Below are 15,037 nucleotides of genomic sequence, written 5' to 3' on the forward strand. Positions count from 1 at the left end.
ATGAAGTATTTTGCAATAAAACAAAAAAAAAGAGGAATGAACATAGACTCATGCTTCTTGGAGTCTGATCACAATGTTTTTATATTCAGGATCTAGGATCTAGGATCACTCTCAGATTCCCATGCAAGTCAACTTTCCCTGAAAGCTTTCCAGTATATATGCCACCTTTTGCAGGAAGGCCAGGATTCGTGTTGATACACTGTATTTTTAAGTGAGTTCCTGTGATCTGTGACCTTTGCTTGGTTCAGGTGGTACAGTGGGTTGTCCACCAGTTGGCCGGTGGTTCAATCCCCAACCCCTCTTGGCTGCATGTCAAAGTGTCCTTGGGCAAGATACCAAGCCTGGAATTCAAGATATAATTAAGCTAGTATGTCATACTCTGCTTTTTCAGGACATGTACCCTTACCATGAGGTAAACAACAGATTTATTAAATGAGCATGCCTTGAATGTATTTGCTTCAATGGTTCTGTGTCCCCAGTTGGAACTACAACCCAATTGATGATGAACAATTTAGGAGACCAGAGAAGCAGCATACTAAACAAGTACAATGCTAGAAGACTGAAATCCAAGTTATAACTGTGAATAACAAGTAGTTCGTAATACTTGTAAATAAATATGCTGACAGAAAAATGTTGTCAGAATGTGGGTAATTTTATTTGACAAAGAAAGATTTCAAGAAGAAATAAATGATTTAACACATACATTTGTTTTTCCATTGAAGCATAAAACATATAGTGCTGTCCTTCCACATAATTCATTTCTTAATTAGATATTGTTTTCACACAAAAAAACAAATGAAAATCAACTTGTCAAGGTCACTTCTTAAATATTGAAGAAAGTGTATGCTTAAGTTCAATACATTATGTTTAATATGAAGGAAGGGAAATGCAATACAAAGGTTCAGGTACACTATTAAACCTTAAGCAAAAATAAAACATGGTGCAATAGCAACGATAGGTAAAGCATTTTTTGAAATGTGTACTAAGTCTCATATATTTCACACTTGGAATGGCAGAAACACTTTGACATTTTGAGTTATTGTTTTACTTTTGTGAGTTCTCATGGTGGTTTAGAAAAGTGTCAAAAGAATAACTGGATTTCACTTACGCAATTTTTTTGAATTACAAAACATCAGCCTAGTAATTTTCAGTTTTTCAAGTTTCTGGACTGCCAAAACAGAACCATTCACAACCCAAATTTCCAGCTGTTATCTTTGTATTTGCAACGGGTCTCAGACTGAGAACTATTTCGATCTAACTTGATTTATTTAGAACAAGTAGTAACACTTAACACAAACACAACACAAATACTTAACTCAAAATGAAATGTACTGGAGTCAGAAACTAACACATGCCTGGAGTTGGTCATTCTCTATTTGGTCACAAGATCATATAAATGTACTAATTAATCTTACAAAATCAATCTAACATATAATTCAAATGTGAAACAACATATTTGTTATTTGTAGTTATACAAGTTTTTTGAAACTCCACAAACCTGTAAAAACATGAGAACGAATGCTTCTGTTGGATGCACTCTTGCTCAGCAGAGTGAGATAGCAACAAGAGCCTGCTCACAGAGAGTTTATTGGAGAAACAGGCTACACTGCCTCCTACTGGCAACATCTGAATGCTCAGCATCTTATAAAGAAGCTTTGTAGTCTTATCAAAAGGCAATTATTGACCATTATGGTTCATACCAGAACATTCCTCTCACAAAAATAACATTCCCAAGATTAAAACATCAACACAAAATCTGACCATGCATTTCATGTGCATCACATACGACATGTGGTCAAATTTGTGATTCAAATAGAAACTCTATATTAAAAATGTATGCCAGAAACAGGCCTAAAATATGCATGTCTCTCATTTCTCCTCGGGGCACACTTGCTTACAGCAAGGGCAGCAGCAGCGACAGCAGTAATGTCGGAGCTGACAGAGGAGTCCAGTGGCTGTCTGTGGAGCTGCTTCAGTTTCTTCATACATTGTGGGAGAAACTTGTTCTGTTACCAGCACTGTTGCACCTCCTGTGGTTATATCCACCTCGACTGTTTGATTAGCTTTGTCACAAGTTGTTCGTGTCTCAGACACTTTTTCTTGGACATGGAGTTTCTCGATCTCACCAAGCGTCCGAACCTTGAGTTTGAGGATCTTTGTGTATTTTTCATCGAGAGTTTTGTCACCTTTCTTGAGGTCACTGTAAGATGTTGTGTCCTTACTTAGTCTTTGTCCCAGCTTTGTCTTCTCCAGTGGTTCCTTTTCTTTCTGTAACCATGTCCTCTTAACAAACCGATTGATCACCTTTATTCTTTCCTCCAGGTTGCTTCTCATCTCATGACCCCTGCGCTTCATCTGATCAATCTCCTTCCGCTCCATTTTAGTGTCCTTCCAAATATTCCGTAAACAATCTCTAACTGACATTGTTTCACCTGTAAAATCATCTTGTTCTGCCGCTGACTTGGACAGTGATACACATGTATCTTCCTCTGATTTCCACTGATGTTCAAATTCTTCAGTCTGCATCCCAACTTCTGGCTGCAGAACATCCTTCTCACAAGTAATCTCTTCAAGTTTATTCAAATCCTGCTTCTTGACATCTTGCTCCTGCAACCATTCATTTGCTCCAACTTTATTTCTAACTACCTTATCAGACGTCATTGTTGCCATGTATTTCTTCTCTCTGTGGATAAGGTCAAAATACTCATTGATTTTATTTTTCTGTTGAATAAGTTCATCACACTTGCGTTCCAGAACTGAGAACATTTGGAGTATGTGGACATTTTTCTCCTCTAATCTGTCCAAATTCTTTGAAATGTCTTCATGTGTCCGTTCATTCATCTGTCTTAGTTTAGCTCTCAGACTTCCGAAGGAGTTCATTACGCTACTGAGCCAGCAAACTCTGACATGAAGCTCAGACATTTCTGATTCTGTCATCTGATTTTCCACAGTGAACTCAGTGAACTTTTGTTCGGATTCAGTGTAGAGCTTTCGCACATCTTCAATGTTTTCTTGCAAACTGTCAATTTTATTTTTCATGTCCTGTGTCATCCTTTGCTTTAGCTGTTGAAGATTTACTCTCAGAGTGTCTATTGACTTCATTTTAGTCATGAGTTCATCTTCTCTCATCTTCAGCTCAGACATTTCTTCTTCCATGCTGACCTTTTCAGTCAACATCATTTCTCTCTCTTTGTCATAGTCAGTTCTCATTTTAGCGAGTTGTTCTCTCTCTCCACTCATGCCGTTCATGGCAACTTCAAGATCTTCTTTCTTCTTGTGGACATCCTTCCTCAAAACTTCCAATTGCTCCCTTTCTTTCAGCACCTTACTCTTACTGGATTCCAGTTCTTCTTTTAGTCTTTCAAACTCATGTTCCTTGAATTCTTGTTCTTGTTGTTTTAAGGTAATCATGTTCATGGCATTTTCAAGGTTGTCTCTTTGTGTCTGAATGTGAAGGGTCAGATCTTTGATGTTGTTTTTCTCTCTGTCTATTTCTTGGAACAGACTGTCTGCCTGTTCTTTCTGCTGTTGTAGCTCAGCCTTTGTGATATTCAACTTCTCTCTTTCCTCTTTCAGAACTTGCTTTTCTTGTTCTAATATGTCAGTTTGTTGAATGTCAGAACTCATCAGCTCCCTGTCCAGTTTCTCTTTGTTCATCATCTCCTTCACTCTATCCAGATCCTCTCTCTCTTGCTTCAGCTCTGCCTTCAGTTTCTCAAGTTCTTCCCTTTCCAACAGAAAATTTTGCTTCCATTGATTTCCCATGTCATCTGTCTGGGTGACCGTATCTGATGTTTTACCTTTCAGATCATCCTTTTCTCTCTGTATCAGCTTAGCATAAACTGATATCTGGTCTCTCTCTTGATCAAAGTCTTCAAGCTTTTGTTCCAAAACAAGGCATAATCTTTGCACATCTCTATTGTTTTGGTCTAATTTCTCCATTTTGTTTTTCATGTGTCTACACATCTTGTCATTCAACTCCTTGACTTTGTCTTTCAGAGATTGTATGTTACTCATGAACCCACCTTCCCTCATTTTAAACTCAGATAGTTCTGCATCCATTTTAACTCTCTCATTCTCAAGTGCTTGTCTGTCCGTTTCAATGCTAATCTTCATCTGATTGAGTTGTTCTCTCTCTCCACTCATGCTGTTCATGGCAACTTCAAGATCTTCTTTCTTCTTGTAGACATCCTTCCTCAAATCTTCCAATTCCTCCCTTTCTGTCAGCACCTTACTCTTACTGGATTCCAGTTCTTCTTTTAGTCTTTCAAACTCATGTTCCTTGAGTTCTTGGTCTTGTTGTTTTAAGGTAATCATGTTCATGGCATTTTCAAGGTTGTCTCTTTGTGTCCGGATGTGAAGGGTCAGATCTTTGATGTTGTTTTTCTCTCTGTCTATCTCTTGGAACAGACTGTCTGCCTGTTCTTTCTGCTGTTGTAGCTCAGTCTTTGTGATGTCCAACTTGTCTCTTTCCTCTTTCAGAATTTGCTTTTCTTGTTCTAACATGTCAGTTTGTTTCTGGATGTCAGAACTCATCAACTCCCTGTCCAGTTTCTCTTTGTTCATCATCTCCTTCACTCTATCCAGATCCTCTCTCTCTTGCTTCAGCTCTGCCTTCAGTTGGTCAAGTTCTTGTTCCTCCAACACAACCTTTTGCTTCCATTGATTTTCCATGTCCCTTCTCTGGATGATCATCTCTGACATTATACTCATCAACGCTTTCTTTTCTGTCTCTAACAGCTCACTATGACAAGCCATGTTTTCTTTCTGCTGGGCAAGTTCTGCCAGCTTTTGTTCAGATTCAGTGTAGAGCTTTCGCACATCTTCAATGTTTTCTTGCAAACTGTCAATTTTATTTTTCATGTCCTGTGTCATCCTTTGCTTTAGCTGTTGAAGATTTACTCTCAGAGTGTCTATTGACTTCATTTTAGTCATGAGTTCATCTTCTCTCATCTTCAGCTCAGACATTTCTTCTTCCATGCTGACCTTTTCAGTCAACATCATTTCTCTCTCTTTGTCATAGTCAGTTCTCATTTTAGCGAGTTGTTCTCTCTCTCCACTCATGCTGTTCATGGCAACTTCAAGATCTTCTTTCTTCTTGTGGACATCCTTCCTCAAAACTTCCAATTCCTCCTTTTCTGTCAGCACCTTACTCTTAATGGATTCCAGTTCTTCTTTTAGTCTTTCAAACTCATGTTCCTTGAGTTCTTGTTCTTGTTGTTTTAAGGTAATCATGTTCATGGCATTTTCAAGGTTGTCTCTTTGTGTCTGAACGTGAAGGGTCAGATCTTTGATGTTGTTTTTCTCTCTGTCTATCTCTTGGAACAGACTGTCTGCCTGTTCTTTCTGCTGTTGTAGCTCAGTCTTTGTGATGTCCAACTTGTCTCGTTCCTCTTTAAGAACTTGCTTTTCTTGTTCTAACGTGTCAGTTTGTTTCTTGACGTCAGAACTCATCAACTCCCTGTCCAGTTTCTCTTTGCTCATCATCTCCTTTTCTCTATCCAGATCCTCTCTCTCTTGCTTCAGCTCTGCCTTCAGTTTCTCAAGTTCTTCTCTTTCCAACAGAAGATTTTGCTTCCATTGATTTTCCATGTCTTCTGTCTGGGTGACCGTATCTGGTGATCTACCTTTCAGATCATCCTTTTCTCTTTGTATCAGCTTAGCATAAACTGATATCTGGTCTTTCTCTTGATCAAAGTCTTCAAGCTTTTGTTCCAATACAAGGCATAATCTTTGCACTTCTCTATTGTTTTGGTCTAATTTCTCCATTTTGTTTTTCAAGTGTCTGCACATCTTGTCATTCAACTCCTTGACTTTATCTTTCAGAGATTGTATGTTACTCAAGAACTGACCTTCCCTCATTTTAAACTCAGATAGTTCTGCATCCATTTTAACTCTCTCATTTCCAAGTGCTTGTCTGTCCGTGTCAATGCTAATCTTCATCTGATTGAGTTGTTCTCTCTCTCCACTCATTCTGGTCATGGCAACTTCAAGATCTTCTTTCTTCTTGTGGGCATCCTTCCTCAAAACTTCCAATTCCTCCCTGTCTGTCAGCACCTTACTCTTGCTGGATTCCAGTTCTTCCTTTGGTCTTTCAAATTCATGTTCCTTGAGTTCTTGTTCTTGTTGTTTTAAGGTAATCATGTTCATGGCATTTTCAAGGTTGTCTCTTTGTGTCCGGATGTGAAGGGTCAGATCTTTGATGTTGATTTTCTCTCTGTCTATCTCTTGGAACAGACTGTCTGCCTGTTCTTTCTGCTTTTGTAGCTCAACCTTTGTGATATTCAACTTGTCTCTTTCAGCTTTCAGAACTTGCTGTTCTTGTTCTAATATGTCAGTTTGTTTCTGAATGTCAGAATTCATCAGCTCCAAGTCCAGTTTCTCTTTGTTCATCATCTCCTTCACTCTATCCAGATCCTCTCTCTCTTGCTTCAGCTCTGCCTTCAGTTTGTCAAGTTCATCTCTTTCCAACAGAAGATTTTGCTTCCATTGATTTCCCATGTCTTCTGTCTGGGTGACCGTATCTGATATTTTACCTTTCAGATCATCCTTTTCTCTCTGTACCAGCTTAGCATAAACTGATATCTGGTATCTCTCTTGATCAAAGTCTTCAAGCTTTTGTTCCAATACAAGGCATAATCTTTGCACATCTCTATTGTTTTGATCTAATTTCTCCATTTTGTTTTTCATGTGTCTGCACATCTTGTCATTCAACTCCTTGACTTTGTCTTTCAGAGATTGTATGTTACTCATGAACCGACCTTCCCTCATTTTAAACTCAGATAGTTCTGCATCCATTTTAACTCTCTCATTCTCAAGTGCTTGTTTGTCCGTTTCAATGCTAATCTTCATCTGATTGAGTTGTTCTCTCTCTCCACTCATGCTGTTCATGGCAACTTCAAGATCTTCTTTCTTCTTGTGGACATCCTTCCTCAAAACTTCCAATTCCTCCCTTTCTGTCAGCACCTTACTCTTACTGGATTCCAGTTCTTCCTTTGGTCTTTCAAATTCATGTTCCTTGAGTTCTTGGTCTTGTTGTTTTAAGGTAATCATGTTCATGGCATTTTCAAGGTTGTCTCTTTGTGTCTGAACGTGTAGGGTCAGATCTTTGATGTTGTTTTTCTCTCTGTCTATCTCTTGGAACAGACTGTCTGCCTGTTCTTTCTGCTGTTGTAGCTCATTCTTTGTGATGTCCAACTTGTCTCTTTCCTCTTTCAGGATTTGCTTTTCTTGTTCTAACATGTCAGTTTGTTTCTGGATGTCGGAACTCATCAGCTCCAATTCCAGTTTCTCTTTGTTCATCATCTCCTTCACTCTATCCAGATCCTCTCTCTCTTGCTTCAGCTCTGCCTTCAGTTTCTCAAGTTCTTCCCTTTCCAACAGAAGATTTTCCTTCCATTGATTTCCCATGTCGTCTGTCTGGGTGACCGTATCTGATATTTTACCTTTCAGATTATCCTTTTCTCTCTGTATCAGCTTAGCATAAACTGATATCTGGTCTCTCTCTTGATCAAAGTCTTCAAGCTTTTGTTCCAATACAAGGCATAATCTTTGCACATCTCTATTGTTTTTGTCTAATTTCTCGATTTTGTTTTTCATGTGTCTGCACATCTTGTCGTTCAACTCCTTGAGAGATTGTATGTTACTCAAGAACTGTCCTTCCCTCATTTTAAACTCAGATAGTTCTGCATTCATTTTAGCTCTCTCATTCTCAACTGCTTGTCTGTCCGTGTCAATGCTAATCTTCATCTGATTGAGTTGTTCTCTCTCTCCACTCATTCTGGTCATGGCAACTTCAAGATCTTCTTTCTTCTTGTGGGCATCCTTCCTCAAAACTTCCAATTCCTCCTTTTCTGTCAGCACCTTCCTCTTACTGGATTCCTGTTTTTCCGTTGGTCTTTCAAATTCATGTTCCTTGAGTTCTTGGTCTTGTTGTTTTAAGGTAATCATGTTCATGGCATTTTCAAGGTTGTCTCTTTGTGTCTGAACATGAAGGGTCAGATCTTTGATGTTGTTTTTCTCTCTGTCTATCTCTTGGAACAGACTGTCTGCCTGTTCTTTCTGCTGTTGTAGCTCAGTCTTTGTAATATCCAACTTGTCTCTTTCCTCTTTTAGAACTTCCTTTTCTTGTTCTAATATGTCAGTTTGTTTCTGGATGTCGGAACTCATCAGCTCCAAGTCCAGTTTCTCTTTGTTCATCATCTGCTTCACTCTATCCAGATCCTCTTGCTCTTGCTTCAGCTCTGCCTTCAGTTTGTCAAGTTCTTCTCTTTCCAACAGAAGATTTTGCTTCCATTGATTTTCCATGTCTTCTGTCTGGGTGACCGTATCTGATATTTTGCCTTTCAGATCATCCTTTTCTCTCTGTATCAGCTTAGCATAAACTGATATCTGGTCTCTCTCTTGATCAAAGTCTTCAAGCTTTTGTTCCAATACAAGGCATAATCTTTGCACTTCTCTATTGTTTTGGTCTAATTTCTCCATTTTGTTTTTCATGTGTCTGCACATCTTGTCATTCAACTCCTTGACTTTATCTTTCAGAGATTGTATGTTACTCATGAACTGACCTTCCCTCATTTTAAACTCAGATAGTTCTGCATCCATTTTAACTCTGTCATTCTCAAGTGCTTGTCTGTCCGTGTCAATGGTAATTTTCATCTGATTGAGTTGTTCTCTCTCTCCACTCATGCTGTTCATGGCAACTTCAAGATCCTCTTTCTTCTTGTAGACATCCTTCCTCAAAACTTCCAATTCCTCCTTTTCTGTCAGCACCTTACTCTTACTGGATTCCAGTTCTTCTTTTAGTCTTTCAGACTCATGTTCCTTGAGTTCTTGTTCTTGTTGTTTTAAGGTAATCATGTTCATGGCATTTTCAAGGTTGTCTCTTTGTGTCCGGATGTGAAGGGTCAGATCTTTGATGTTGTTTTTCTCTCTGTCTATCTCTTGGAACAGACTGTCTGCCTGTTCTTTCTGCTGTTGTAGCTCAGTCTTTGTGATGTCCAACTTGTCTCTTTCCTCTTTCAGAATTTGCTTTTCTTGTTCTAACATGTCAGTTTGTTTCTGGATGTCGGAACTCATCAGCTCCAAGTCCAGTTTCTCTTTGTTCATCATCTCCTTCACTCTATACAGATCTTCTCTCTCTTGCTTCAGCTCTGCCTTCAGTTGGTCAAGTTCTTGTTCCTCCAACACAACCTTTTGCTTCCATTGATTTTCCATGTCCCTTCTCTGGATGATCATCTCTGACATTTTACTCATCAACGCTTTCTTTTCTGTCTCTAACAGCTCACTATGACAAGCCATGTTTTCTTTCTGCTGGGCAAGTTCTGCCAGCTTTTGTTCAGATTCAGTGTAGAGCTTTCGCACATCTTCGATGTTTTCTTGCAAACTGTCAACTTTATTTTTCATGTCCTGTGTCATCCTTTGCTTTAGCTGTTGAAGATTTACTCTCAGAGTGTCTATTGACTTCATTTTAGTCATGAGTTCATCTTCTCTCATCTTCAGCTCAGACATTTCTTCTTCCATGCTGACCTTTTCAGTCAACATCATTTCTCTCTCTTTGTCATAGTCAGTTCTCATTTTAGCGAGTTGTTCTCTCTCTCCACTCATGCCGTTCATGGCAACTTCAAGATCTTCTTTCTTCTTGTGGACATCCTTCCTCAAAACTTCCAATTCCTCCTTTTCTGTCAGCACCTTACTCTTACTGGATTCCAGTTCTTCTTTTAGTCTTTCAAACTCATGTTCCTTGAGTTCTTGTTCTTGTTGTTTTAAGGTAATCATGTTCATGGCATTTTCAAGGTTGTCTCTTTGTGTCTGAACATGAAGGGTCAGATCTTTGATGTTGTTTTTCTCTCTGTCTATCTCTTGGAACAGACTGTCTGCCTGTTCTTTCTGCTGTTGTAGCTCAGTCTTTGTGATGTCCAGCTTGTCTCTTTCCTCTTTCAGAATTTGCTTTTCTTGTTCTAACATGTCAGTTTGTTTCTGGATGTCGGAACTCATCAGCTCCAAGTCCAGTTTCTCTTTGTTCATCATCTCCTTCACTCTATACAGATCCTCTCTCTCTTGCTTCAGCTCTGCCTTCAGTTGGTCAAGTTCTTGTTCCTCCAACACAACCTTTTGCTTCCATTGATTTTCCATGTCCCTTCTCTGGATGATCATCTCTGACATTATACTCATCAACGCTTTCTTTTCTGTCTCTAACAGCTCACTATGACAAGCCATGTTTTCTTTCTGCTGGGCAAGTTCTGCCAGCTTTTGTTCAGATTCAGTGTAGAGCTTTCGCACATCTTCAATGTTTTCTTGCAAACTGTCAATTTTATTTTTCATGTCCTGTGTCATCCTTTGCTTTAGCTGTTGAAGATTTACTCTCAGAGTGTCTATTGACTTCATTTTAGTCATGAGTTCATCTTCTCTCATCTTCAGCTCAGACATTTCTTCTTCCATGCTGACCTTTTCAGTCAACATCATTTCTCTCTCTTTGTCATAGTCAGTTCTCATTTTAGCGAGTTGTTCTCTCTCTCCACTCATGCCGTTCATGGCAACTTCAAGATCTTCTTTCTTCTTGTGGACATCCTTCCTCAAAACTTCCAATTCCTCCTTTTCTGTCAGCACCTTACTCTTACTGGATTCCAGTTCTTCTTTTAGTCTTTCAAACTCATGTTCCTTGAGTTCTTGTTCTTGTTGTTTTAAGGTAATCATGTTCATGGCATTTTCAAGGTTGTCTCTTTGTGTCTGAACATGAAGGGTCAGATCTTTGATGTTGTTTTTCTCTCTGTCTATCTCTTGGAACAGACTGTCTGCCTGTTCTTTCTGCTGTTGTAGCTCAGTCTTTGTGATGTCCAGCTTGTCTCTTTCCTCTTTCAGAATTTGCTTTTCTTGTTCTAACATGTCAGTTTGTTTCTGGATGTCGGAACTCATCAGCTCCAAGTCCAGTTTCTCTTTGTTCATCATCTCCTTCACTCTATACAGATCCTCTCTCTCTTGCTTCAGCTCTGCCTTCAGTTGGTCAAGTTCTTGTTCCTCCAACACAACCTTTTGCTTCCATTGATTTTCCATGTCCCTTCTCTGGATGATCATCTCTGACATTATACTCATCAACGCTTTCTTTTCTGTCTCTAACAGCTCACTATGACAAGCCATGTTTTCTTTCTGCTGGGCAAGTTCTGCCAGCTTTTGTTCAGATTCAGTGTAGAGCTTTCGCACATCTTCAATGTTTTCTTGCAAACTGTCAATTTTATTTTTCATGTCCTGTGTCATCCTTTGCTTTAGCTGTTGAAGATTTACTCTCAGAGTGTCTATTGACTTCATTTTAGTCATGAGTTCATCTTCTCTCATCTTCAGCTCAGACATTTCTTCTTCCATGCTGACCTTTTCAGTCAACATCATTTCTCTCTCTTTGTCATAGTCAGTTCTCATTTTAGCGAGTTGTTCTCTCTCTCCACTCATGCCGTTCATGGCAACTTCAAGATCTTCTTTCTTCTTGTGGACATCCTTCCTCAAAACTTCCAATTCCTCCTTTTCTGTCAGCACCTTACTCTTACTGGATTCCAGTTCTTCTTTTAGTCTTTCAAACTCATGTTCCTTGAGTTCTTGTTCTTGTTGTTTTAAGGTAATCATGTTCATGGCATTTTCAAGGTTGTCTCTTTGTGTCTGAACATGAAGGGTCAGATCTTTGATGTTGTTTTTCTCTCTGTCTATCTCTTGGAACAGACTGTCTGCCTGTTCTTTCTGCTGTTGTAGCTCAGTCTTTGTGATGTCCAGCTTGTCTCTTTCCTCTTTCAGAATTTGCTTTTCTTGTTCTAACATGTCAGTTTGTTTCTGGATGTCGGAACTCATCAGCTCCAAGTCCAGTTTCTCTTTGTTCATCATCTCCTTCACTCTATACAGATCCTCTCTCTCTTGCTTCAGCTCTGCCTTCAGTTGGTCAAGTTCTTGTTCCTCCAACACAACCTTTTGCTTCCATTGATTTTCCATGTCCCTTCTCTGGATGATCATCTCTGACATTATACTCATCAACGCTTTCTTTTCTGTCTCTAACAGCTCACTATGACAAGCCATGTTTTCTTTCTGCTGGGCAAGTTCTGCCAGCTTTTGTTCAGATTCAGTGTAGAGCTTTCGCACATCTTCAATGTTTTCTTGCAAACTGTCAATTTTATTTTTCATGTCCTGTGTCATCCTTTGCTTTAGCTGTTGAAGATTTACTCTCAGAGTGTCTATTGACTTCATTTTAGTCATGAGTTCATCTTCTCTCATCTTCAGCTCAGACATTTCTTCTTCCATGCTGACCTTTTCAGTCAACATCATTTCTCTCTCTATGTCATAGTCAGTTCTCATTTTAGCGAGTTGTTCTCTCTCTCCACTCATGCCGTTCATGGCAACTTCAAGATCTTCTTTCTTCTTGTAGACATCCTTCCTCAAATCTTCCAATTCCTCCCTTTCTGTCAGCACCTTACTCTTACTGGATTCCAGTTCTTCTTTTAGTCTTTCAAACTCATGTTCCTTGAGTTCTTGTTCTTGTTGTTTTAAGGTAATCATGTTCATGGCATTTTCAAGGTTGTCTCTTTGTGTCCGGATGTGAAGGGTCAGATCTTTGATGTTGTTTTTCTCTCTGTCTATCTCTTGGAACAGACTGTCTGCCTGTTCTTTCTGCTGTTGTAGCTCAGTCTTTGTGATGTCCAACTTGTCTCTTTCCTCTTTCAGAATTTGCTTTTCTTGTTCTAACATGTCAGTTTGTTTCTGGATGTCAGAACTCATCAACTCCCTGTCCAGTTTCTCTTTGTTCATCATCTCCTTCACTCTATCCAGATCCTCTCTCTCTTGCTTCAGCTCTGCCTTCAGTTGGTCAAGTTCTTGTTCCTCCAACACAACCTTTTGCTTCCATTGATTTTCCATGTCCCTTCTCTGGATGATCATCTCTGACATTATACTCATCAACGCTTTCTTTTCTGTCTCTAACAGCTCACTATGACAAGCCATGTTTTCTTTCTGCTGGTCAAGTTCTGCCAGCTTTTGTTCAGATTCAGTGTAGAGCTTTCGCACATCTTCAATGTTTTCTTGCAAACTGTCAATTTTATTTTTCATGTCCTGTGTCATCCTTTGCTTTAGCTGTTGAAGATTTACTCTCAGAGTGTCTATTGACTTCATTTTAGTCATGAGTTCATCTTCTCTCATCTTCAGCTCAGACATTTCTTCTTCCATGCTGACCTTTTCAGTCAACATCATTTCTCTCTCTTTGTCATAGTCAGTTCTCATTTTAGCGAGTTGTTCTCTCTCTCCACTCATGCTGTTCATGGCAACTTCAAGATCATCTTTCTTCTTGTGGACATCCTTCCTCAAAACTTCCAATTCCTCCCTTTCTGTCAGCACCTTACTCTTACTGGATTCCAGTTCTTCCTTTGGTCTTTCAAATTCATGTTCCTTGAGTTCTTGGTCTTGTTGTTTTAAGGTAATCATGTTCATGGCATTTTCAAGGTTGTCTCTTTGTGTCTGAACATGAAGGGTCAGATCTTTGATGTTGATTTTCTCTCTGTCTATCTCTTGGAACAGACTGTCTGCCTGTTCTTTCTGCTTTTGTAGCTCAACCTTTGTGATATTCAACTTGTCTCTTTCAGCTTTCAGAACTTGCTGTTCTTGTTCTAATATGTCAGTTTGTTTCTGAATGTCAGAATTCATCAGCTCCAAGTCCAGTTTCTCTTTGTTCATCATCTCCTTCACTCTATCCAGATCCTCTCTCTCTTGCTTCAGCTCTGCCTTCAGTTTGTCAAGTTCATCTCTTTCCAACAGAAGATTTTGCTTCCATTGATTTCCCATGTCTTCTGTCTGGGTGACCGTATCTGATATTTTACCTTTCAGATCATCCTTTTCTCTCTGTACCAGCTTAGCATAAACTGATATCTGGTATCTTTCTTGATCAAAGTCTTCAAGCTTTTGTTCCAATACAAGGCATAATCTTTGCACATCTCTATTGTTTTGATCTAATTTCTCCATTTTGTGTTTCATGTGTCTGCACATCTTGTCATTCAACTCCTTGACTTTGTCTTTCAGAGATTGTATGTTACTCATGAACCGACCTTCCCTCATTTTAAACTCAGATAGTTCTGCATCCATTTTAACTCTCTCATTCTCAAGTGCTTGTTTGTCCGTTTCAATGCTAATCTTCATCTGATTGAGTTGTTCTCTCTCTCCACTCATGCTGTTCATGGCAACTTCAAGATCATCTTTCTTCTTGTGGACATCCTTCCTCAAAACTTCCAATTCCTCCCTTTCTGTCAGCACCTTACTCTTACTGGATTCCAGTTCTTCCTTTGGTCTTTCAAATTCATGTTCCTTGAGTTCTTGGTCTTGTTGTTTTAAGGTAATCATGTTCATGGCATTTTCAAGGTTGTCTCTTTGTGTCTGAACGTGAAGGGTCAGATCTTTGATGTTGTTTTTCTCTCTGTCTATCTCTTGGAACAGACTGTCTGCCTGTTCGTTCTGCTTTTGTAGCTCAGCCTTTGTGATATTCAACTTGTCTCTTTCAGCTTTCAGAACTTGCTGTTCTTGTTCTAATATGTCAGTTTGTTTCTGAATGTCAGAATTCATCAGCTCCAAGTCCAGTTTCTCTTTGTTCATCATCTCCTTCACTCTATCCAGATCCTCTCTCTCTTGCTTCAGCTCTGCCTTCAGTTTGTCAAGTTCATCTCTTTCCAACAGAAGATTTTGCTTCCATTGATTTCCCATGTCTTCTGTCTGGGTGACCGTATCTGATATTTTACCTTTCAGATCATCCTTTTCTCTCTGTACCAGCTTAGCATAAACTGATATCTGGTATCTCTCTTGATCAAAGTCTTCAAGCTTTTGTTCCAATACAAGGCATAATCTTTGCACATCTCTATTGTTTTGATCTAATTTCTCCATTTTGTTTTTCATGTGTCTGCACATCTTGTCATTCAACTCCTTGACTTTGTCTTTCAGAGATTGTATGTTACTCATGAACCGACCTTCCCTCATTTTAAACTCAGATAGTTCTGCATCCATTTTAACTCTCTCATTCTCAAGTGCT

At 39.1% G+C, this 15,037-nt stretch overlaps 1 protein-coding gene across 1 annotated transcript; it reads right to left on the reverse strand.

Annotated features, from left to right (window-relative positions):
- Positions 1 to 641: 641 nt before the first annotated feature.
- LOC143333121 (uncharacterized) lies at positions 642 to 15,032 on the reverse strand. The gene has a single exon (XM_076751060.1). The coding sequence runs from the start codon at positions 15,010 to 15,012 to the stop codon at positions 1,870 to 1,872; it is 13,143 nt and encodes a 4,380-aa protein (XP_076607175.1). The 5' UTR covers positions 15,013 to 15,032; the 3' UTR covers positions 642 to 1,869.
- Positions 15,033 to 15,037: the final 5 nt, after the last annotated feature.

This window comes from Chaetodon auriga, chromosome 15, assembly GCF_051107435.1.
Source record: "Chaetodon auriga isolate fChaAug3 chromosome 15, fChaAug3.hap1, whole genome shotgun sequence".
NCBI lineage: Eukaryota > Metazoa > Chordata > Actinopteri > Chaetodontiformes > Chaetodontidae > Chaetodon > Chaetodon auriga.

Coding starts and splice junctions, on each gene's coding strand:
- LOC143333121 (XM_076751060.1), bottom strand. CDS start 15,012: ATGGATGCAGAACTATCTGAGTTTAAAATGAGGGAAGGTCGGTTCATG.